General features: G+C 45.8%; 1 protein-coding gene across 1 annotated transcript in view; it reads left to right on the top strand.

Annotated features, from left to right (window-relative positions):
* LOC121533381 (inactive N-acetylated-alpha-linked acidic dipeptidase-like protein 2) overlaps positions 1-26,539 on the top strand; it is a 199,904-nt gene that overhangs the window by 151,421 nt on the left and 21,944 nt on the right. Inside the window, exons 9-10 of the mRNA XM_041839270.1 lie at positions 883-1,029; positions 16,963-17,052. Of these exons, the coding sequence (XP_041695204.1) occupies positions 883-1,029; positions 16,963-17,052 (237 nt within the window). The remainder of the gene's footprint in view (positions 1-882; positions 1,030-16,962; positions 17,053-26,539) is intronic.

Below are 26,539 nucleotides of genomic sequence, written 5' to 3'. Positions count from 1 at the left end.
TGGGAGAAGGAGGGAGGCAAGGCAACACTGGGCAGAATGACCCATTCTCTCCCTTCTCTCCTCTCAATCTCTGTGCTATTGAGTTTCCTTTCTCCAAGATTCTTAGCTTTATCTGGAATTTAATGGCCTCTGTTGCCCTTTCATTCAGAGTCTCTTAAGGATGTTGGATATTTCCTCTCAGATTCTGTTTCTGTTTGAGTATTGTTTCTGTAATGTTGGTACTGTGTAGTCCCCCCTGAGTTACCTGGTATAAACATGATGCCAAAGGTCAAATTGAGATCCCATTTAAAAATGCTCATTCTTTGTACAGTAAGATCTGTTAATTGGTTTGGATTTCTGTTTGTTCCTGATTTGTCTGGTATATTTGGTACATGCTGGTACTTTTAAAATGTGTGCTATTCATGTCCCCTTTCTGCTTTTAAAATTTCTAGAGGCCCATGTTTATTCCAAACTACCTCCTCATCCTCCCACAGTACATCCAGGGGGACTGTTACACCAAGCCACAGTCAATCTTTAATCTTAAACCTTCATTTCAGCTTTTTCAAAAACATTTATTAGAAACTGTTCCCCACAGCTTCTGTTTCAAAGCCTCTGGAGCTGCATTCACAAACAGCAGCCGAGGCTCAGCCTCTGCTACCATATAATACTGCCAGATCTACAGTATCTCTCTGACTATCTGTCTCTCTGGCTTTCTCTCTGCATTTTGAATACTATTGTTGTAGTATTGTTTTCAGTCTTTCCCTTCCCCTCTAGTCCTTGTATTCTGCTAAACTCATTACTCTTCTCTATTTAATGACAAATCTCTTTCACACTCTCTGCCCCCCCCACCCTCTCTATCTCTCTCTCTCTCTTTCTGTCTGTCTGTCTGTTGTTACCTTTCAGAGGCAGCTGCTGAGCTGTATTCGAGGTGGAAACTGCCCTGGACCAAATGTCAGCTCCCTGCAGATCCCTGGGGACGTAAGCTTCTTTGCCAACCACCTCGCTGTCCCTACTATGGAGTTTGCATTTGAACAGACCAAAGCAGAAGAGGTACTGAGACCCATGCACAAACAGAAGCATAACATTTTATGATAGGGTCTAGTAGTAATAGATGATTGCTCCGTTATTTATAAACAACATTACAGGTGAATTAAATATTTTCCTCCTTATTGACTAGTTTGTTAAAAGTCCAGTGTTATTGTCTATTGCTATGTCTATGACACCTGGTTTAAAGGTATTATCCTGAATTGGGTTGTGTGCTAAAATTGAGGGCATATATTTTTGAGGAAACGGGATGTGTATCACTGTAGGATTTCCTATAAGCAAACATGTAGATGCTAGGTACCCTGGCACTAATGTGTTTGGAAACAAGCAGATGTTCTGTACCAGAATGACTGGGATTGTGACAAGAACGTGGTCCAGTGCACATTTTGTACTGCCGTTTAACATCTGTTGCCTCATACAGTTTCCTCAAGTACACACTCATTACACAGTCAGTATTTAAGGCTGTTGAGTCTGCCTCCCAGTATGCAGCTCTTTACACGATGATCTGTCTCGAAAGTTTCCTCAGACATTTTTGTGTCTCTTGTTCTTTTGAGGAGGAATACTTTTGGCATGTTTTCCTATGAAAGTCAGATAATACAGCAACCACATGCTATCTTTCTGTTTTCAGAGTCTATGTCTGGGAGTGGTACTGACATGGTCAGAAAAAAAAGAATACACTTTATTTGTTCCCCTTTGCTGTTGTTTAGCTGCTTCTGAAATAGAGCGTGGCGTAGTGTTTGAAATGGCACACTCTGTCTCGGCAACTGACCCAGTCTGCAGATAGAATGTGATAGATACAATCTAGTCTAGCGTAGACTCTCCAGATGTGCTGTATACCATATAGATCCTCTGAAGTAGGGGTGTCAAACATATGGCCCGTATTTATTTATTTTAATATTAATTTCTTTGGGAAAACAAACTCAATATACTTTAAAATGACTAAAACCAAATCGAAACTGTGTACAAAATAATAATATGGACCTACATTCATAGAGTTTCTTGACTGACCAGCTCACTAAGAATCACCAAAATGAAAGCTAGACAGTCAGGGAGCATAGAAAATTCCCAAAACGGACATTTTGACGGCGAGGAAATATAACCCATTTTCAGTGCGGCCCCCTAGACCTCGTTGAAGACCGAATGTGGCCCCTTGGGCAAAATGAGTTTGACTCCCCTGGTTTAGAGACTATTTCTCTACAGGACTACTTTACTCTGATTGATATTTACATTTACATTTTAGTCATTTAGCAGACACTCTTATCCAGAGCAACTTACAGTTAGTGAGTGCATACATTATTATTATTTAATTTTTTCATACTGGCCCCCCGTGGGAATCAAACCCACAACCCTGGCGTTGCAAACGCCATGCTCTACCAACTGAGCTACATCCCTGCCGGCCATTCCCTCCCCTACCCTGGACGACGCTGGGCCAATTGTGTGCCACCCCATGGGTCTCCCGGTCGCGGCCGGCTACGACAGAGCCTGGATTCGAACCAGTGAGCTGTGGGTGCTTGTCACGTTGTGATTGTATGCTATATGAAATACGGTTTAGACAAGACCTGAGGTACGTAGGGAATCCAATTGCTGTGTGAGAGATAGACCCCCACTGACAATTACAGGTTGAAGGATTCAGGCCAGTCATGATTTATTTATTTATTTTTCTGAGGGTGGGTAACTCATTGAGACTGATTGGCTAAACCCGAAATCGACTCACTAACCTTCCAACGTATGAATAATGCACTCTACAAAACAGTAGATGAATATACCTATGTCCCACAGCCAAAATGTAGGGAATTGTTGTTCTCTATTTATCTTTTGGCATTGCAATATCGGACTTATTCGCATGAGAGAAACATGCCTCGGCCATGCCATCTGTATGGAAATATAATGCATCAGTTTTTGTTTTTGCTAGAAGACCATTTCTATCTGTATGTTATTCTGTTAATGTGGGCATCTTTATTCAACATGCATTCTTGCCTCTTTTACAACGTAATTTCCCTATCCAAATGATGCAATGTATCTCAGTTCAGCCACATACATGTCTATGTGACTGTCTGTCGCCATCAGACCCTGTCAGTATGACACCTGCCACCAGGCCCCGTCTTGCCTCCATTTCACGCCTCCTGTTGATGAGTGGTGGAGATGAAGTCATTTGCATCCTCGGCTCACACATCTGGTGGACGCATGACTCTGGTGCTTTACACGTTAATGATGCAGACTCCTCGCCGTCTAAACAGCGCTCACCTGAAATAACTTCCCCAACTTTAAAAAAGGAAGATGATATCTTGTTAAATGTCTGCCACTGGCGGAACTGACTTAAGTTTTGAATGTCTTGAAATCACTGAATACTAGCTTCATAACTAGTTATGACACGGTCATAACCATGTCATAATATGTCATAACAGCTGACATAACTTGTCATAACCTTTTATAATATTGTCATAACACTGTCATGACACATATATTTAGGCCTGTTATGACATATTTTGCATTATTTTATGGCTTGTTATGACACCTACATAAGAGTATCAAAACCCACAAAACCTACCACACAAAGCAAAAAACATTCCATTACACCATAGCCTACGTGTCAACAGTAAGTTTATGTTGTATATATATTTGTATTTATTTACTATATTAAATGATCATTGTAATTGTGCACACATTGATGTCAGACATCCCAATCCTCTGTTGCTGATGACTGGGATGAATGCAGGAGCTGATTTCAGGAGCAGGACAGGACACGTTCTTTTTGACTGATGACTGATAAAAGGACATGTACGTGATAGGCCTATCTGGCTTATATGATTATGATGGTCATAATGCTTCTTGACAGTGTCATAAAGTGTATTTTCTACAAGTTATTTAAAATATTACGAAAAAAACATGACTGTAAAGAATTCATTACAACAACAACAAAGGATTTAAGAAACAAACTTTCAAACGAAAGGAAACTTCTTAGCAAGGAAGAAACTCATTTGAATAAATGTGGGTTTTGACACTCTTATGTAGGTGTCATAATCAGCCATAAAATAATGCAATATATATCACAACAGGTGTAAATATATGGGTCATGACAGTGTTATGACTATATTATGACAGGTTATGACAAGTTATGTCAGCTTTAATGACATATTATGACATGGTTACGACCGTGTCATAAATTGTTATGACACTGGGTGTCAAGTAAAGTGTTACCAAACATTTATTTACTTTTCATCACCCTCAGAGATCAAAGTAAGAAATATCTGGTGTCTGCTTATTATTTGGGCCTCTGCTGGTTTTAACCAGTTGATATATGATGTTAGGGTTTGAATATAATTATTCACACTCACTGTAAAACATATTACATCTTTCCTTGTCTCCTATTTTACTGTGCATGTACTGTAGAGTGCTGAGTAAGGAAGCGAAGTTTATAAACAAATGGAGTGCAAAACTTTTCCCCCGTTAGGGAGTGCAGCTGTGCACACTGCACAGTGATGACACTTCCTCCATACTCATTTGTACATCTGTCTCTTCCTCCCAACATGCCTGGCTAAGCATCAGCCCAGTGACACTGGTGTGCTTTAAACTGTAAAAGTAACCTTTTCCTGGCATTCAACACATCGGGCTGAATTAGAGCGTGGGGCAGTGAGACTGTTGGGAGGAAAGATCCCTGAGCCACAGACTGCAGTGTAGGACCAGGCTCATCACAAGGCTCTCCTGTGCAGCCAACAGCTTGAGGATGCATCTGAGTCAAAGCCCCCAGATTTGAAATGACACACTAGCTTAAAGGCTCTCCTTGGCTTCATTTTGTTTGTGAGTTAATAGTGTGTGTGCGTGTGCGTGTGTGTGTGTGTGTGTGTGTGTGTGTGTGTGTGTGTGTGTGTGTGTGTGTGTGTGTGTGTGTGCGTGCGTGCGTGCGTGCGTGCGTGCGTGCGTGCGTGCGTGTGTGTGTGAATTATGGGTTAGTGCTGAGCGATTAGTGCTTTTTGAGGTCGGTTCGGTTTCGGTTCGATTAATAAAAAAAGAATAATGGTTTTTGATTTGAGGTTCGATTATTTGGGTTGAATGCTGTAACAACACAGAATAAAACAAATAATAAAAGCCTGCCCATTACACTTATTAATCATAATTTATTCACATTACTTTACTTTACAAAAATATTTCAGTTGTCGTGTATATTACATTTGTTTTATTTGATAACTTTATTATTTCATTCCAAGTCATCATCTCATGTCTTTAGAGTTACTGTCTGACAAAATCACTATTTAGTAGTTCTTCAAAGTAAATAATGTACCTCGCAAAGCAACAGCTGCTCTCCATATCCCCTCACCATCACCATTCTTGTCTCTTCTGTAACAGGCGTAAAAGAAACACAGACCGGACAAGTGGATGCGCAATGGATTATGGTCATTGTAGTCAATTACCACATTTTATGCGCTGAACTACGTAGACTATTGGCCTGTTGGAAACTACAACTCCCTACTTCATCTCACAGTTCAGGCTTGATCTTATTTTTCTCTAGAGAAAGGTGCAGTGTTTGCATTGAGCTCACAGAAAAAAAACGAACAAAATGGAATTCAAATAATTGAACCACGTGCGTGCATGCATGTGTGCCTTCTGCATTCCCTACACATAGTTTGATGTCCAATGTTGAAAATATAGCTGACAAATTACAACAACATATAACAATTTAAATCATTTGTAAGAATGCATCAAAATGGAATCAACAAACACCATTGCCAGCTGTTTTATCATATTTTCTGGTGTTTAAAGAGGGCTTCAAAATACCAACACAATCTGTTTTGGGCAAGATTACCAGCTATATACACTAGCTTGCATCTGTGTTTTTTCAGAATTGCACCCACTCTAGTCTAAGTGGATGTGACTGGTCAGGGAGCCTACCCAGGCTCCTCTCTGCTCCAGAGGCTCTCTCACCAGATGGCTCCAATAGACTGACTGACTGACTGGGTCTCAGTCGCCCTGCTCTGGAGGTCACTATCGATCACAGTCCAGAAGTGTGGCATGCCAAAACCTGTCAGCCCATTTTCACTCCCTGAGTCCTGAGAAGGGGAATCAGTGCTGTCCACACACCGCAAATGTTATGATACCAAGTAATGTGATTTTCAGCCTAGCTAGAGAAATTACCCTTAGAAATGTCAAACAAGGGCACACTCTGGTTATACTGTTTGGTTTCTATTTGTGTGGACTGAGACCCTCAAACACAACCATCAAACAGCATACTGTGTCCAGTCATCCTCCTATTCCCCTGGTTCTCCCAAGCAGGCCCATGACACATCCCCTCATTATGACACACATGCAAACGCCCCTCTCCTCACGCCCTCTGACATTGCCCGGCTCTTTGGCTGCGTTCAGGTAGCCGGCTGCAGCAGTGTTACAGCAGTGTTCAGATTCCTGTCCTGAGGTGCTTTACCAGTGTACGCTGAGCTAATCTAATTAGCAGTGTGAAGTGGCTGCAGCTGGATGGGGCAGGGAGGGAGGGAGGCTACCCCCAGTAGTCTGTTGATCAGATGGCTCTGCCTCTGCTCCGGCCCATCCGCTGCTCTACCTCATTGCAGTGACAAGTAACTGGGCTGGGCTTGGCTACTGCGTATCCCACCATCTGGCTCTAACACATGGAGGTGATCCTGTTACTGATAACACTCTTCTGGTATGAAACACACACTTTGGTCTTCTTAGATGGAACATCATGCCTTATCACACTTTCTTTCATTGTCCATTGACATCTCATGACAATCGAAACCAGCACGCGTGTGAGATTTGGTTCTGGGTGCCGATATTACCACTGAAAATAATAATGTAATGCCATTAGGGGTTAGGGTTTTACAAAGTGGTCCATATAATGTTGTAGACTGTTGATAGGATTCTGGACACCAGTCAATATAGTAGGTCATTGCATTTAATGCACACCGTGGGATAGGGCCAAAGGGAAGGGAAATCAATGGAGTCTGGGCCTGGGCAATTCAAATTAAGATTGGACAATTAATGTGTAATCGAAGAGCAATCAAAAGTAACCTATTGTTAAAAGCAGCTGCTTAATGAGTCTATTTTTCACTCAATACAGAGAAAGGGGTGTCTGAGCTGCAAAGGTACAAAAAAGATTGCAAATACCTGTTTAGGAATACAATGCACCATGTAAACAACAGATGAGTTGTGTCTAAAACAATAGGCCTTACTGAATTAATCTTCCTCTTGTTCTTACCACAGGCAAACATACAACCTCCTGTACTCCTACAGAAAATGTGTTCTCCTACACAAAATGCAATTATTTTTTGGTTCCATGAAAGAGGAGAAAAGCATTTAACATATTTAATCCATTTAGGTGCTCTCGTTTCAAGGTCTAGCATGTCTTGAAGGTTTGTTAGAGGAAACTACCTTTTTTTCTTAAATTGAAATATTATCTTCTATTATTGTATCTCTTAATAATTTCCATTGGCCTTGAAATGGGGCCAACTCCAGAAATGGGAGAGTTGTTCCATTGGGACGTGAATACTCTGGGGAAATACACAATTTGTCCTTATTTATGGAAATTAGTCGTAGCTTGTCCCTTTTCAAGGAACATTTTAAAGTAGAAGACACAGCCATGTCAATTGTTTCACGGTTTTCTATATTTTATCTGATCCTACTGCCTCCATTTCCAAATTTGAACTAGGTAGCACTTCTAACAGTGTTGTGTTATTTTTCAAGCTGTTGAATGTGATTACTATCTTCTTCTTTTTTAGAGTCCTTCCTTCCTGACATTTAGAGTGTTTGACTGGAGCTAGAATCATACTCCCTCATGTATAGCCATTACCCAAGTCACAGCCTGCTCTGAAGTACTCTTTTTGGGGTTTTCTTTCTGTAAGCAGGCTGCTGTTTCTTCAAAAGCACTTGTCCTCAACGTATGCTAGCTAACCCCAGAGTGGGCACAACGGATGTAAAAAGATCATAAATGAGAGACAGCATGCAAAACGACCCAGCTTCCATGTTGTCTATGTATGGCCACATCACAAAGTAGTAATAAAGGATGACAAGCATAGCAACATCTGCTGTGTTACATTGTGTTTTAGCCAGTCTTAGCTAACACACACACGCATGCACGGACACAGGCATACTGTCACACCCTGATCTGTTTCACCTGTCTTTGTGATTGTCTCCACCCTCCTCCAGGTGTCACCCATCTTCCCCATTATCCCCAGTGTATTTATACCTGTGTTCTCTGTTTGTCTGTTGCCAGTTCGTTTTGTTTCGTCAAGCCTACCAGAGTTTTTCCCCTTGTGCCTGTCTTTCTCAAGTTCCTGTTTTCTAGTTTTCCCGGTTTTGACCATTCTGCCTACCCTGACCCTGAGCCTGCCTGCTGTTCTGTACCTTGTTACACCACCCTGGATTATTGACCTCTGCCTGCCCTGTCCCTGAGACTGCCTGCCGTTCTGTACCTTTTGGACTCTGATCTGGATTACTGACCTCTGCCTGCCCTTGACCTGTTGTTTGCCTGCCCCCTGTTTTTGTAATAAACTTTTGTTACTTCGACACTGTCTGCATCTGTGTCTTCTCCTGAAACATGATAGTACGAACTGGCCATGACTGACCCAGCAGACTCGGACCAGCTCCGCAACGTTATCTCCTCCCAAGGAGCCACCATTGGAAAGCACAAGGAGTTGCTTTGTGTTCTCATGGAAGGGTTCCAGACCTTGGCCAAACGCCATGACCGAGCGTTTAACACATTGCTGGAGCAATTCCGCAGGATGTCTGTTAGGCAGCCTACCACGACGGTAACCTCCCAGCCCCTGTTTGCAGCGCGGCCTTCCCGCCCACCCCGATTTCCCGAGAACCCCGCTTACCTCGCCCGGAAAGCTTTGCTGGAGAGTCTGGAACCTGTCGGGCATTTCTCGCTCAGTGTTCGCTCATCATCGAGCTGCAGCCCTCCTCCTTCCCCTCAGAACGCTCTAAGATAGCGTACCTCATCACGCTGATGTCCGGGAGGGCTCTCGCCTGGGCTTCGGCAGTGTGGGAACAACAGTCGGCTGTATGCTCCTGCTCTACAGGAGTTCATGCAGGAGGTAAAAAAAAGGTTTTCGATGCTCCATTGTCCGGGAGAGAGGCTGTCCGGAAGTTACTCCAGCTTCGGCAAGAATCCCACAGTGTGGCAGACTAAGCAGTGGATTTCCGCACGTTGGCAGCTGAATGCGTCTGGAACCCGGAAGCGCTGTTTGACACGTTCCTGCACAGAGTATCGGAGGAAGTAAAGGACGAGCTAGCAGCCCGGGAACTACCGACTGATCGCGACTCGCTCATCGCCTTGACCATTCGGATCGATGGGCAACTACGGGAACGTAGGAAAGAGAGGAAGTCCGATTCCACCTCGCCTCCGAGGCATCCCGGAAGTCCTACTCGGGTTTCCCTGAGAGTCTCCGAAGTCTGCCGATCCACCTCTTCCCGAGCCGATGCAACTAGGCAGAACTAGGCTGTCTCCAGCCGAACGGCAATACAGGCTTCACACAGAGTTGCCTGTATTGCGGGACTACTGGACATTTTGTCCACCTCTCCGCCATTCCCACAGAAAACCAGGACCTCCGGGAGGTGTTCAGTAAGGCCCGGCCACTTTGCTTCCGCCTCACTGACCCTACGACTGCAGAATCAACCTTCTCCCAGGCATCACTCCGCCCCGGGGATGACTGTACTCGCAGACAGGTCCGGAGACCAAGGCTATGGAGACCTACATTGAGGACTCCCTAGCTGCCGGGTTCATCTGTCCTTCTGCCTCCCCCGCCGGCGCAGGGTTCTTCTTTGTGGAGAAGAAGAACAAAACCCTGCGCCCATGCATCGACTACGGGGCCTCTACGACATCACGGTGAAGAAACGCTACCCGCTACCACTCATCTCCTCGGCCTTCGAGCCGCTCCAGGGGGCCAACATGTTCACCAAGTTGGACCTACGGAACGCCTACCACCTGTTGCAGATACGGGAGGGGGACAAGTGGAAGACTGCCTTCAACATGGCCAGTGGTCACTACGAGTATCTGGTCATGCCATTTGGCCTTACCAATGCTCCAGCTGTGTTCCAGGCCCTGGTTAATGATGTTCTCCGTGACATGTTGAACCGGTTCGTATTAGCCTACCTCGATGACATCCTCGTCTTCTCCCGCTCCACCCAAGAACATGTGCTTTACGTCCGACAGGTCCTCCAATGCCTCTTGGAGAACCAGCTTTTTGTGAAAGTGGAGAAATGCGAATTCTATTGCTCCACCATCCCCTTCCTGGGCTACATCATCGCAGCAGGGAGTGTACAGATGGATCCCGGGAAGGTGAAAGCGGTGGTGGATTGGCCCCAGCCTACATCCAGAGTGCAGCTGCAATGTTTCCTGGGATTCGCCAACTTTTACCGCCGGTTTATCCGGGGTTACAGCACCCTGGCTTCCCCCCTCTCTGCACTCACCTCTCCCAAGGTTCCATTCACATTGTCCCCAGCCGCTGACCGGGCGTTCCAGGACCTCAAACACCGTTTCACCACTGCTCCCATCTTGGTTCATCCTGACCCGTCCCGCCAGTTCATGGTGGAGGCCGATGCTTCGGATGTTGGAGTGGGGGCGGTCCTGTCCCAGCGTTCGGCCCTGGTCCTCAAATTACATCCCTGTGCCTTCTTCTCCCATAGCCTCGACACCACGGAGAGGAATTATGATGTAGAGCATCGTGAGCTTCTCGCAGTGAAGATGGCGTTGGAAAAGTGGTGGCACTGGCCGGAGGGTGCGGAACATCCGTTCATTGTGTGGACAGACCACAAGAACTTGGGATATCTCCGCACCGCCAAGCATCTCAATTCCAGGCAATTTAGGTGGGCCCTGCTTTTCACCCAGTTCAACTTCTCCCTCTAATACCGACAGGGATCCAAGAATGTCAAGCCAGATGCGTTGTCACGCCGCTATAGCTCCACAGTTACACCCCCGGAATCTGAGACCATCCTTCCCACCTCGTGCTTGGCGACGGCACTCAGTTGGGGAATAGGGAAGCAGGTCCGGGAGGCACAGCGTTCCCAGCCGAACCACGTGTTCATCGCCACCTACACGATCTGTGCGCAGAACAAAATTCCTCAGCAAACTCCGGCTGGTCTCCTCCAACCTCTGCCTGTTCCTCACCGTCCCTGGTCTCACATATCCCTGGACTTTGTCACAGGTCTTCCCCGTCTGATGGCAACACCGCCATCCTGACAGTTGTGGACGGTTTTCCGAAGCTGCCCACTTCATTCCTCTCCCCAAGCTACCCTCCGCCAAAGAGACAGCCCAGCTCATGGTGCAGCACGTCTTCCGGATCCGTGGTCTCCCAGTGGATATGGTCTCCGACCGGGGTCCTCAGTTTTCATTCTGGAAGGCGTTCTGCACACTCATTGGGTCGTCGGCCAGCCTGTCCTCGGGTTTCCACCCTCAGTCCAACGGCCAGTCGGAGCGAGCCAACCAAGACCTGGAGAGACCTCTGCACTGCCTGGTCCGCCAACCCCACCACCTGGAGCCAGCAACTAGTGTGGGTCGAATACGCCCGCAACACTCTTCCCTGCTCTGCCACGGGTCTTTCGCCCTTTGAGTGTTCCCTGGGTTATCAGCCCCCGCTCTTCCCGGAGCGAGAGGAAGAGGTTGGCATACCCTCAGCCCAGATGTTTGTCCGCTGCTGTCGTCGTACCTGGAGGAGAGCCCGGTCGGCTCTTCTCAAGACCACTTCCAGGTATCGACGACAAGCGGACCGCCACCGGACCCCGGTTCCCCGGTATCGTCTCAGGCAGAAGGTATGGCTGTCCACCCGAGATCTGCCCCTCCGGATGGCGTCCCGCAAACTTTCCCCCCGGTTTATCAGCCCTTTCCCATCTCCAAGATCAATAGCCCCTTTGCTGTTCGTCTTCTGTTTCCCCGTACCCTCCGTATACATCCCACTTTTCATGTGTCTAGGATCAAACCCATGTTTCACAGCCCGTTGTCTCCTGTTTCCAGTTTCCGGTTTTGACCATTCTGCCTGCCCTGACCCTGAGCCTGCCTGCCGTTCTGTACCTTGTCACACCACCCGGGATTATTGACCTCTGCCTGCCCTGACCCTGAGACTGCCTGCCGTTCTGTACCTTTTGGAATCTGATCTGGATTACTGACCTCTGCTTGCCCTTGACCTGTTGTTTGCCTGCCCCCTGTTTTTGTGATAAACTTTTGTTACTTTGACATTGTCTGCATCTGTGTCTTCTCCTGAAACGTGATACATACACACTAGGGCTGGGCGATATGATCTAAAAATCATATCTCAAATCTTTGTAATGTTTTCGCTGAATAAGCTTTGTTGTACAATTAAAAGTAAAATACATTGCATTGCAAACAGTCAGGAATAATCTAATAAATTCAGGGCTTGTGAAATTATACCTAGGCTACAAATAAGACTTTCACAATCATAAGACCCACTAATAATTACATTATTTTATAAAAATAGTTCAACCTGCTTTTTTGTAATAAATACTGATCTGGCTTTCAAGTCTGTTTATGAAAAAGCCCTTTTTGTTACAAATTTAACCAGGACTATGCATAATGCACATTCACTAATAATGACTAACTTCTTGTAGCAGCCAGGCATTATAGAAAATGAACACAGCTAGATCTCATGAACAATCTCTCAAGCACAAGCTCAGGTACTAGTGAGTAGCCAGCTAATCTTTATATTTAAAGTCTTGAATCTATTTGCTAGCTAACAAGGTAAAACAGTTTAATTGTTATGAACACACCCCTCTGTCTGTCTCCAACTGTTTGAACAGCATGCTAGCCTGTCCACTTTGTTGAAATCAAGTGGCCTAGCTTATTTCGCAGAATGAGTTGCCTATTCCTTATATCATTGTTTTTTATGCTCATTGCACATTTATAAAACACAGACTAGCAGCTAGTATAAAAGTCAGTTGCTAAAATGCTGCTAGCGGTACGTGTGACAAACTGAGCATTCATTTTCCAGAATCAATGTTCATTGATACTCCCATTTTTGTAGTGTCTGCTCTTCTCACAATTTGAAGAGTTGAGACATAAAAAGGGAATGGTTAGAAAGGTTATGTTTTCCTCTATTACAGTAAAATAATGACCATAATAGTGTCCATATGAGCCATTCTGTTGGACCAAACCTCAAATGCAAATAGGGAGTTGAAACTGCTTGTTGTCAGAGTGGAAGAAGTGATCTTTCATCTTTGTTGTTCTGAGTGGCAGGGGGAGGAGTTTGGTGTGTGTGTGTAAGTGGGGAGGTGCACAGTCAAAGTAGAAGGAGCGAAGGAGATGAGACCAAAAGACAACATGAGAACAAGCAGACAAACACTCATAAAAAATGAAACATTTAAAAAACCTTGATTCTTGTGATAAAGGCATTTGGAATATCGTGCTAAAGTTAATCAAATTAATTGTATATATCGCCCAACCCTAATACACAAACACTGGGCCTGAACATCTGGCTGAGTGGAGGTGCTACAGGCCGCTAATCGCTGTGGCGTGTGTTTGTTCTCCGAAGGGCCCAGGATGACCCAGGCGAGTGCTGTTCCTATTGGAAGTCCTACTAGTCTGAACTTTACCACGGGATACTCATCTGAACTCTTCTCTGTCTCCTCAATCTTTCTGTTGAGATGTCAGTGTTTCCTTGCAAATCCTCTACGCATCACCTTGTCACAGATATGATGCCTTCATTCATATACTGTAGAATGCATGCCACTAGAACCCTGTAGATGTGTGAAGCTGGAGCTGCTGTAGTAACCTTTAAATAAACATGGAGGGAGGCAGCAAAGCCATTCTCAGAGGGGAGTTGAGGAAGTTGGGTCTTGCATGTCCCACTACTCCAACAGGACAGATAGGCCCTCAGACTGACAGTCAGTCACATTCCCCAGACAGACTGCAGTACAGTCTGACACTAAGACTTTCTCATCTCCTGCACACCCAGTGACACCCAGTGGCAATTTCCTTTTCAGATGGAGCCAGCCGAGTTCTCATCAAATCAAACCCAGCTCAGTGGGAGCTCTGGCTGAGTCGAAATGAACACAGCACTAGCAGACCTGCTCTATTGATTCAGAGGCTCTCTCTGAGTCGGTGTAAAACAGCATCCGGGCAGGCAGGCAGCACCCCTCCCTCCCTCTGCTGTGTCTCCACTCTGCCCAGGCTTCCTGGGGACCGATCAGATAGTGGGCGCTGAAGGGGAGTGTGTGTGTGAGGGGATAGAGAGATCATTAACTCAGCTCAGCTTGGCTCTTCTGCCTAATCACCAGTTAACACTTTCCAGGCCTGTATGGAACAGTGTGTGGGCAGGGAGCTCCTCACGGCAGGGGCCTGGCTGCTCTCTGAGCCATGGGGCGTCAGAGCAAAACCTGGCTCAATGGATGTTGATGTACTGAAGAAGTGTCAACACATGAAGATGAACTCCTCAAAATGATTTTCCTTTGGCATTGGTTTCATATTGTATAAATTGGAATGTCCGCCACAAGTGTTTAGAATCTGTGCAAATTATTTTAATCATCATGTTACCATGTTCCATAGCTCCCCTGTCTCTGTGTTGTGGTGCACGTTTTGTAATGTCTGTGTGACAATGTCACAGTGTCACATCCTACTTTGTACTGTGTCAAAGGTTTAACGAGCATTTGCTTCAGTTAATGTGACTGTGTGTTTTTGTTGGCAACACAACACAACAGCCTGTGTAAGACTCTAAAATATTAAAATTAATGTATTCTAGTTGGTGCTTGTTTTCCTTGCCAAGGACATCCTCATGCTGAATATCAAATGCTACCCAAGTGCTTCCACAGTGTTTGAACACCCCCTTCAATAACCTAGAGGCGTTTTAATGTCGAACCACTGCTTATCCAATGGTCTTTATTTGGTCCCTCTGTTGCTGAGAGAACATAGTATAAGCCCTTAGCTCTGCATTGATTATTCGCTCCTCGAGCGAATAGGTTCACCTTTTCTTATGGAATCCTTATTTCACTTGAACTCACTACATTAACTTTTACTTTGTAGTTCCCGGTTGATGAAATTAGTGATAGCTGCATGAAACGACAGCTGATACCGCTCTCCTCCCCTGCCTCGCTGCTTTAACACCTCTGATTATTTCCATCTCTTTTAGGATGAATATTCATGTACTTGTTGTTGCTAACAATAGACCATTCCCAGCTAGCACATTTGGTTCCTTGGAAGTTGTGGGAACGTACGTTTTTGGTTTCCCTTTGAAGCCATACATTTCCTGACCGGTAAAACCGTTTTTTAAACTTTCTGAGACCGTTAGGTTGCAGGGAGGTTCTGAGAAGGTTTTATTAACGTTCTGAGAACGAAAAACATAACGTGATTGGGAGTCCCAGGGTTGTGGGTTTGATTCCCACAGGGGGTATGAAAAAATAAAATAATAATGTATGCACTAACTGTAAGTCGCTCTGGATAAGAGCGTCTGCTAAATGACTAAAATGTAAATGTAATGAAACAGCTGCCTGTGTTAGCTGCCGAGTTAGTGCAGTGTATTTAGCTAGCTAGCTTCGTTTGGCTGGCACTGGCAGTATGAGATTCTAGAGAGTGAATTAAATTGTTTCTTCATCATCTTGCTAGGTAGTTATCTAGCTGTGGCCATCTGGCTAGTATCAACAAGGGCTTTCTACAAAATAGCAACATTAGTGCAGATAGCTTGGAATCTAGACCAAAAGCAATACGCACAGATATGCATTTCCAAACAACGCTACTGCCACCTTCTGGTTTGGAGTATTTTAACAAGGCTGAGTGGCTGACGACTTCCAAGGTCTTTGCTATGTGAACACAAAAGAGATTGACTGCCGACACTCTGTTCAGAGGTGCTAAGTACTGTCAGTAGGCAAACATTTGACAATCCTACCATTTGTGTCTGAGCTTTAAACTGAACTCAGTGACCCCCTTGTGGTACGGTCAGGAGGAATGCCATGGCTGAGGGGGACAGAGCCACTTCAACTGTTAGCCTGGCTCTGCTCTGGCTGATGACTCGTGTGACTCACCTTTTTCTCCCCCATAACCTGGGGATCCTGCCTTAGATGGCTGGGGGTGGAGACTGTGATGCATTTTATAATCCTCCATTATTGGCTACTTCCTCATGCTGCAAAGGGGTCTGAAATAATTAGATGTTTAATCAGAGCTGCTGGTGATGCTGTATGGAGAGGCTGCGGCTCTCTGTCAGGTATTATTTGAGTGCCACTTCTGACTATTGTATCTGACAGCAGTACAAAAAGACCTGACAGTGGTATGTCGCTGAAAGGGTTTGGTGTTATCTTGGAATTAATGGCCTTAAGAATTGTAGTGTGACAAGAGAAAATACATTAGGGTCTGCCTCAGATCATTGCAGCCGTGAAGGGAGATCCGTGTGGCTGTTGAAAGTGGTTTGCTGATTAGCGTAGAATAGTCTCAGAATATTCTCAACCATGTTCATGAGACAAAGTCACATAACAAGTAAACACCCTATGGCAGGGTGCCCCAACTGCGGGCCTGCCTACAGGACGAATTTAGCCCGCGGGGAATTTTATTTGGCCCCCAATTTATTTAAAATGTTTTGTGTTGGACATAAAAGACTGTATAAACACCAGCAATTCAGCTCCAAGTGAATTTAATTTAGGAAATCTGTTCCAAAGTATTTCCACACATAATAGAGAGATAGATATATGTGATCGTATACAAATGTAAGCAAGGTTTGAAATTATGCTTTAGTCAAATGTTATATCTGTTTGGGCTTCTTGCGGTCAATTTGCAGTCTACAACTTATTTCTAATTATATTCCATCCCCCTGACCATCCGCTCAAGAAAGAATCGGCCCGCAGCTGAATCTAGTTGATGATCCCTGGCCTATAGTATGAAACTGAAGTAACAACATAGTGTGTAATATGAAGCTGTGAATATTTCAACCAAATCCAATAGCTGTAAGTATCAACATCAATAATAGTATGATATTTGGCATGTTATTTTCTTTCCCCCAGAAAAGCAGTTTTCTCTCTGAAGCCCTGTTTTCTGCTGAGTCACCGGAGACCTTGGATCCCCTCTTCAAATTCCATGAGACTATCGCTAAGGTAAGAGAACATCTCTCAACTCACAGCACGATTGTCATGAAGCGCTGTTATCCTTACAAGAGCTTTTAAAAAAAAAACAATTCATTAATTCATGGAGTGGAGTAAGGAGCGGAGATTAATTGAGACTGGCAGGTAGTGTGGATGTGGAATATGGTTTCAGAAGCCTTTTCGTGTGGTGTCAGACTATTCTGTATTTAGCTCTCTAAGCCAAACCTTGAGGCAGTGGCTAGTTAGGAACAAACCTTGATATACAGTGTGCATCCTGCTTACCGTTCAGCTCTTCATTTTAATGCAAAGAAGACATTAGGCTTAAGGCTGAATTGCTCTCCCGTCATGCTCACAGACTCTCATTCATCATCCCCAATGTGCCCACATTTCTGTCTCCAAAGTGTCAAACTGGTGTGCCGTTAGTATACTTCAATATTACTGTAATATGTGGACGTTTTTTTTCTTCTGTTTCCCTCCCATCTTTTTCTTTTGAACAAATTTCATATTTGTTAGAACAAGATAACAACTTTAAGATACTGTAGGGGAAAGGTGTCTAAAGGAGTTTGACTCAATATCCAAAACACAGCGGTTTGTGTTGTCTTGCAAATGTTATGCTCTCTTTCTCTCTCTACTCCACAAATACAGTGGCTTGCGAAAGTATTCACCCCCATTGGCATTTTTCCTACTTTGTTGCCTGAAGTTGATTTTTTGGGGGTTTGTATCATTTGATTTACACAACATGCCTACCACAAAAGAACAGAAAACTTGAGCGTGCATAACTATTCACCCCCCCAAAGTCAATACTTTGTAGAGCCACCTTTTGCAGCAATTACAGCTGCAAGTCTCTTGGGGTATGTCTCTATAAGCTTGGCACATCTAGCCACTGGGATGTTTTCCTATTCTTCAATGCAAAACTGATCCAGCTCCTTCAAGTTGAATGGGTTCCGCTGGTGTACAGCAATCTTTAAGTAATACCACAGATTCTCTATTGGATTGAGGTCTGGGCTTTGACTAGGCCATTCCAAGACATTTAAATGTTTCCCCTTAAACCACTTGAGTGTTGCTTTAGCAGTATGCTTAGGGTCATTGTCCTGCTGGAAGGTGAACCTCCGTCCCAGTCTCAAATCTCTGGAAGACTGAAACAGGTTTCCCTCAAGAATTTCCCTGTATTTAGCGCCATCCATCATTCCTTCAATTCTGACCATTTTCCCAGTCCCTGCCGATGAAAAACATCCCCACAGCATGATGCTGCCACCACCATGCTTCACTTTGGGGATGGTGTTCGTGGGGTGATGAGAGGTGTTGGGTTTGCGCCAGATATAGCGTTTTCCTTGATGGCCAAAAAGCTCAATTTTAGTCTCATCTGACCAGAGTACCTTCTTCCATATGTTTGGGGAGTCTCCTACATGCCTTTTGGTGAACACCAAACATGTTTGGTTATTTCTTTCTTTAAGCAATGGCTTTTTTCTGGCCACTCTTCCGTAAAGCCCAGCTCTGTGGAGTGTACGGCTTAAAGTGGTCCTATGGACAGATACTCCAATCTCTGCTGTGGAGCTTTGCAGCTCCTTCAGGGTTATCTTTGGTCTCTTTGTTGCCTCTCTGATTAATGCCCTCCTTGCCTGGTCCGTGAGTTTTGGTGGGCGGCCCTCTCTTGGCATGTTTGTTGTGGTGCCACAACTTTGTCCCTGACCTGTTTGGAAAGCTCCTTGGTCTTCATGGTGCCACTTGCTTGGTGGTGTTGCAGACTCTGGGGCCTTTCAGAACAGGTGTATATATACTGAGATCATGTGACAGATCATGTGACACTTAGATCGCACACAGCTGGACTTTATTTAACTAATTATGTGACTTCTGAAGGTAATTGGTTGCACCAGATCTTATTTAGGGGCTTCATAGCGCCACTTTATTTATTTGGTATAATTTTTTTAAACAAGTAATTTTTTTCATTTCACTTCACCAATTTTGACTATTTTGTGTATGTCCATTACATGAAATCCAAATAAAAATCTATTTAAATTACAGGTTGTAATGCAACAAAATAGGAAAAACGACAAGGGGGATGAATACTTTTGCAAGGCACTGTATACAGTACCAGTCAAAAGTTTGGACACACCTAGTTTTTCTTTATTTTTACTAGTTTCTACATTGTACAATCATAGTGAAGACGTCAAAGCTATGAAATAACACATATGGAATCATGTAGTAACCAAAAAAGGGTTAAACATGTAGCAATATATTTTATATTTGAGATTCTTCAAAGTAGCCACCCTTTGCCTTGATACAGCTTTGCACACGCTTGGCATTCTCTCAACCAGCTTCATGAGGTAGTCACCTGGAATCCATTTCTATTAACAGGTGTGCCTTGTTAAAAGTTAATTTGTGGAATTTCTTTCCTTCTTAATGCGTTTGAGCCAGTCAGTTGTGTTGTGACAAGGTAGGGGGGGTATACAGAAGATAGCCCTATTTGGTAAAAGACCAAGTCCATATTATGGCAAGAACAGCTCAAATAAGCAAAGAGAAACGACAGTCCATCATTACTTTAAGACATGAAGGTCAGTCAATCCTGAAAATTTCAAGAACTTTTAAAGTTTCTTCAAGTGCAGTCACAAAAACCGTCAAGCGCTATGATGAAACTGTCTCTCATGAGGACCGCCACAGGAAAGGAAGACACATAGTTACCTCTGCTGCAGAGGATACGTTCATTAGAGTTACCAGCATCAGAAATTGCAGCCTAAATAAATGCTTCACAGAGTTCAAGTAACAGACACATCTCAACATCAACTGTTCAGAGGGTGCTGCGTGAATCAGGCCTTCATGGTCGAATTGTTGCAAAGAAACCACTACTAAAGGACACCAATAGGAAGAAGAGACTTGCTTGGGCCAAGAAACATGAGCAATGGACAATAGACCGGTGGAAATCTGTCCTTTGGTTTGAGTCCAAATTTGAGATTTATGGTTCCAACCGCCGTGTCTTTGTGAGATGCAGAGTAGGTGAACGGATGATCTCCGCATGTGTGGTTCCCACCGTGAAGCATGGAGGAGGAGGTGTGATCGTGTGGGGGTGCTTTGTTGGTGACACGGTCAGTGATTTATTTAGAAATCAAGGCACACTTAACCATCATGGCTACCACAGCATTCCGCAGCGATATGCCATCCCATCTGGTTTGCGCTTAGTGGGACTATAATTTGTTTTTCCACAGGACAATGACCTAACACACCTCCAGGCTGTGTAAGGGCTAGTTGAACGAGAATGAGAGTGATGGAGTGCTGCGTCAGATGACCTGGCCACAATCACCTGACCTCAACCCAATTGAGATGTTTTGGGATGAGTTGGACCGCAGAGTAAAGGAAAAGCAGCCATCAAGTGCTCAGCATATGTGGGAACTCCTTCAACAATGTTGGAAAAGCATTCCATGTGAAGCTGGTTGAGAGAAAGCTGTCATCCAGGCAAAGGGTGGCTACTTTGAAGAATCTCAAATATAAAATATATTTTTATTTGTTTAACCCTTTTTTGGTTACCACATGATTCCATATGTGTTGTTTCATAGTTTTGATGTCTTCACTATTATTCTACAATGTAGAAAATAGTAAAAAAAAAAGAAAAACTAGGTGTGGCCAAACTTTTGACTGGTAGTGTACATACACACACACACACACACACACACACACACACACACACACACACACACAAATATACACACACACACACACACACAACATGTTGGGATATGTTCCAGGTAGCCTCCGAGAATAACATCAACGAATACATGGATACGGTGACTGCGTTTATTAGGAAGTGTATAAGAGATGTTGTACCCACTATTATTACTAAAACCTACCGTAACCAGAAACCGTGGATAGATGGCAGCATTCGCGCAAAACTGAAAGCACGAACCACCTCATTTAACGTTGGCAAGGTGACTGGGAATATTGCAGAATACAATCAGGGTAGTTATTCCCTCCTTAAGGCAATCAAACAGGCAAAACGTCAGTATAGAGGCAAAGTAGAGTCGCAATTCAACGGCTCAGACACGAGACGCATGGGGCAGGCTCTACAGACAATCACTGACTACAAAGGGAAAACCATCCACGTCGCGGACACAGACGTCTTGCTTCCGGACAAGCTAAACACCTTCTTCGCCCGCTTTGAGGATAACACAGTGCCACCGACGCGGCCCGCTGCCAAGGACTGTGGTCTCTCCTTCTCTGTGGCCGACGTGAGTAAGACGTTTAAGCGTGTTAACCCTCGCAAGGCTGCCGGCCAAGACGGCATCCCTTGCCGCGTCCTCAGAGCATGCGCAGACCAGCTGGCTGGAGTGTTTACGGACATATTAAATCTCTGCCTATCCCAGTCTGCTGTCCCCACTTGCTTCAAGATGTCCACCATTCTTCCTGTATCCAAGAAAGCAAAGGTAACTGAACTAAATGACTATCGCCCCGTAGCACTCACTTCTGTCATCATGAAGTACTTTGAGAGGCCTAGACCCACTTCAATTTGCTTACTGCACCAATAGATCCACAGACGATGGAATCGCCATCGCACTGCACACTGCCCTATCCCATCTGGACAAGAGGAATACCTATGTAAGAATGATGTTCATTGACTATAGCTCAGCATTCAACACCATAGTACCTTCCAAGCTCATCATTAAGCTCGGGGCCCTGGGTCTGAACCCCGCCCTGTGCAACTGGGTCCTGGACTTCCTGACGGGCCGCCCCCAGGTGGTGAAGGTAGGAAACAACACCTCCACTACGCTGATCCTCAACACAGGGGCCCCATACGGGTGCATGCTCAGTCCACTCCTGTACTCCCTGTTCACCCATGACTGGGTGGCCACGCACGCCTCCAACTCAATCATCAAGTTTGCAGACGACACAACAGTAGTAGTATTACCAACTGTCACGTTCGTTGAATGACGGGTCAGACCAAGGCGCAGCGTGATATATGTACATGTTTATTTACACTGAATAAACACACGACAAAACAACAAACAAACGAAACGTGAAGTCCTAAGGTTGTACATACAACGAACCTTACCCGGAACAAGATCCCACGACACACTAGTGCCAATAGGCTGCCTAAGTATGATCCCCAATCAGAGACAAGGAGCGACAGCTGCCTCTGATTGGGAACCACACCGGCCACCATAGATCTATACATACTAGAATAACACCCATTGAATAAACACCACAAAGAATATACACACCCTGACTCAACATATAAGAGTCCCCTGAGTCAGGGCGTGACAGTACCCCCCCCTCCCCCCAAAGGTGCGGACTCCGACCGCACCAACCTGACATGACAGGGAAGGGTCCGGGTGGGCATTCCGCCTCGGAGGCGGATCCGGCTCGTTGCTTCCCCTCTCCTTCCTCCCACGATACGCCAGGCCCTGTCTGGACCCTGGTGTGGGAGACCCCGAACCTGGAGAGGGGCTGACGTCATGGTCTGGACTGGAGCCACTGACCGGAGCCGGACTAGGCACCGGTGGAGCGGACTGCTTTGGCTCCGGAGTGGAGCCGCTGACCGGAGCTGGATCAGGCACCGGTGAAGCGGACTGCTCTGGCTCCGGAGTGGAACGGCTGACCGGAGCTGGCTCAGGCACCAGTGGAACGGGCACGGGCCGTGCCGGACTGGACAAACGCACCACCGGTCTGGTGCGAGGAGCAGGCACGGGCCGGACCGGACAAGGAACACGCACCACTGGCTTGGTGCGAGGGGCAGGAACGGGCCGGGCCGGACTGGCTAAGCGCACCACTGGCTTGGTGCGAGGAGCAGGAACAGGCCGGGCCGGACTGGCGACGCGCACCACTGGCTTGGTGCAAGGAGCAGGAACAGGCCGGGCCGGACTGGCTACGCGCACCACTGGCTTGGTGCGAGGAGCAGGAACAGGCCGGGCCGGACTGGCGACGCGCACCACTGGTTTGGTGCGAGGAGCAGGAACAGGCCGGGCCGGACTGGCGACGCGTACCACTGGCTTGGTGCGAGGAGCAGGAACAAGCAGGGCCGGACTGGCGACGCGCACCACTGGCTTGGTGCGAGGAGCAGGAACAGGCCGGGCCGGGCTGGCGACGCGCACCACTGGCTTGGTGCGAGGAGCAGGAACGGGCCGGGCCGGACTGGCGACGCGCACCACTGGCTTGGTGCGAGGAGCAGGAACGGGCCAGACCAGACTGTGAAGGCGGACTGGAGGTCTGGAGCGGAGAGCTGGCACAACCTGTCCTGGCTGGCTGCCCACTTTCGCACTACACGTGCGGGGGGCTGGCACAGGACGCACTGGGCTCGTAGAACTGGCGCAGGATATGCGGGACCGAGGAGGCGTACTGGAGACCAGGAGCGTTGAGCCGGCACACCCCGTCCTGGCTGGATGCCCATCTTCGCACGGCACGTGGCACAGGACGCACTGCGTTCGTAGAACTGCCGCAGGATATGCGGGACCGAGGAGGCGTACTGGAGACCAGGAGCGTTGAGCCGGCACACCCCGTCCTGGCTGGATGCCCATCTTCGCACAGCACGTGCGTGGTGCAAGCACAGGACGTACAGGACTGTGCCGGCGCACTGGCGACACAGTACGTAGCTCCGCATAACACGGAGCTTGCCCAGTCATACGCTTCCTCGCGTGAGTACGGGGAGTTGGCTCTGCTCTAACCCTAGGCTCCGCCAACCACCCCGTGTGCCCCCCCCAAAAATTTTTTTGGGGGCTGCTTCTCAGGCTTCCTCCTCGACCGGCCTCCTCCGTGTTGCCGTTGCTCCTCTCCTGCCTGGGCATCTACCTTAGCCCATGGTCCTTTCCCCGCGAATATCTCCTCCCATGACCACAAATTGGCCACCTGTGACATGGCCATCCGCTCCGCCTGGACACGCTGCTTGGTCCTCGTTTGGTGGGATCTTCTGTCACGTTCGTTGAATGACGGGTCAGACCAAGGCGCAGCGTGATATACGTACATGTTTATTTACTCTGAATAAACACACGACAAAACAACAAACAAACGAAACGTGAAGTCCTAAGGTTGTACATACAACGAACCATACCCGGAACAAGATCCCACGACACACTAGTGCCAATAGGCTGCCTAAGTATGATCCCCAATCAGAGACAACGAGCGACAGCTGCCTCTGATTGGGAACCACACCGGCCACCATAGATCTATACATACTAGAATAACACCCATTGAATAAACACCACAAAGAATATACACACCCTGACTCAACATATAAGAGTCCCCTGAGTCAGGGCGTGACACCAACAATGACGAGACAGCCTACAGAGAGGAGGTGAAGGCCCTGGGAGTGTGGTGCCAGGAAAATAACCTCTCCCTCAATGTCTACAAAACAAAGGAGCTGATTGTGGACTTCAGAAAACAGCAGAGGGAGCACGCCCCTATCCACATCAACTGGACCGCTGTGGAGCAGGTGGAAAGCTTCAAGTTCCTCGGCGTACACATCACTGACAATCTGAAATGGCGCCTCTTCAACCTCAGGAGGCTGAAGTAATGTGGCTTGGCACCTAAATCCCTCACAAACCTTTACAGATGCACAATTGAGAGCATCCTGTCTGGCTGTATCACCGCCTGGTATGGCAACTGCACCGGCCGCAACCGCAGGGCTCTCCAGAGGGTGGTGCGGTCTGCCCAACGCATCACCGGGGGCAAACTACCCTGCCCTCCAGGACACCTACAGCACCCGATGTCACAGGAAGGCCAAAAAGATCATCAAGGACAACAACCACCCGAGCCACTACCTGTTCACCTTGCTATCATCCAGAAGGCGGCATCAGTACAGGTGCATCAAATCTGGGACAGAGAGACTGAAAAACAGCTTCTATCTCAAGGCCATCAGACTGTTAAATAGCCATCACTAGGCGGCTTCCACCCGGTCACGTAACCCTGCACCTTAGAGGCTGCTGCCCTATATACAAAGACATGGATTCACTGGCCAAATTAATAATGGAACTCTAGTCCCTCTAATAATGTTTACATATTTTTGCTTTACTCATCTCATATGTATATACTTTATTCTCTATACAGCTCATTTTGTCTTCAGGAGGACAGGTTGCTGGTTGGGGAGCAGAAAAAGCCTTTCAAGCTTTTCTAAACATTTTTGTCTCCGGCGAGGAAGGCCACAAATATGACGGCAGAAAGAAATATGGCTGTCGTTAGAGCTCCTCATCACGGCCTTGGAGATAATGTAATGTGCCACACGTTGTTTGTGTGGAGTGTTAAGAGCTGAGGAAAAGAAAAAGCAATGACATAAAACATTCAGCAATGGTAGTACAATGGCAAGTGATAAAGGGGGTAGTGAAAATGAAAAGAGGCAGTCCGAGATGTTATTCTAAAAATTAAATATTCACATGGTGAAGGGTGAGCATTATTTTAACTCCAGTGTAAATTGGTCGTTGGGACTATTTGAGTGCAAGAGCCGTCGGCTGTGATTTAGAATTCTGAGGACATGGTTGGAGATATACCGTATGTCAAAATATCATATATTTCAGCTGTATGGCGGAAGGTTGAGAAACTTTACTGAATGACAAAGAGAAAAGATCTCTCGCTGGTGACTGTGACACCATACACACACACACACACACACACAAACACACACAGTACAGCCACAGTGATGTCAGAAAAACTTTGGAGAGGCAAGATTGTTTTATCAGGGGACTTCTCCTGATCTCGGGGGATTACACAGCCATGTGAGAGACTGATCAACAACTACAGGAAGCATTTGGTTGCAGTCATTGCAGCTAAAGGTGGCACAACCAGTTATTGAGTGCAAGGGGGCAATTTACTTTTTCACACAGGGGAATTGGGTGTTGTATAACTTTGTTAATTAAATAAATAAAATAAGTGTACCTTTTTTTTTGTAAACTCAGGTTCCTTTATCTAATATTAGGTATTAGTTGAAGATCTGATAACATTCAGTATAAAAAATATGCAAAAATAGAGAAAATCAAAAAGGGGTTAAATACCTTTTCACGGCAATGTAGTTGCTACAGAGCTCATTCAAATAATTGTAAATACAGAGCTCATTCAAATAATTGTAAATACAGAGCTCATTCAAATAATTGTAAATACAGAGCTCATTCAAATAATTAAATAATCTTAGTTTTCAATGACTTTATCTTTTATGATTGCAGGGACAACAGTACAAAATAACTGTTTATAATATGACATTCAACCAATTAAATAATTACATAAAATACACTGTGATTTTGACTACTGGGCAACAATGCTGAAAACCATTAAATCCATGGCATACAGTGCATTCGGAAAGTATTCAGACCGCTTCCCTTTTTCAACATTCTGTTACGTTACAGCCTTATTCTAAAATGGATATAAAATATAAAAAAATCCTCATTAATCTACACACAATACCCCATAATGACAAAGCGAAAACAGGTTTTTAGAAATGTCAGCAAATGTATTACAAATAACTTATTTACATAAGTATTCAGACCCTTTGCTATGAGACTCAAAATTGAGCTCAGGTGCATCCTGTTTCCAT

This window comes from Coregonus clupeaformis, chromosome 20 (genome assembly GCF_020615455.1).
Source record: "Coregonus clupeaformis isolate EN_2021a chromosome 20, ASM2061545v1, whole genome shotgun sequence".
In the NCBI taxonomy this organism is placed as follows: domain Eukaryota; kingdom Metazoa; phylum Chordata; class Actinopteri; order Salmoniformes; family Salmonidae; genus Coregonus; species Coregonus clupeaformis.
Note: the sequence above shows the minus strand (reverse complement) of the source record. Positions and strands in the feature narration are given on the sequence as shown.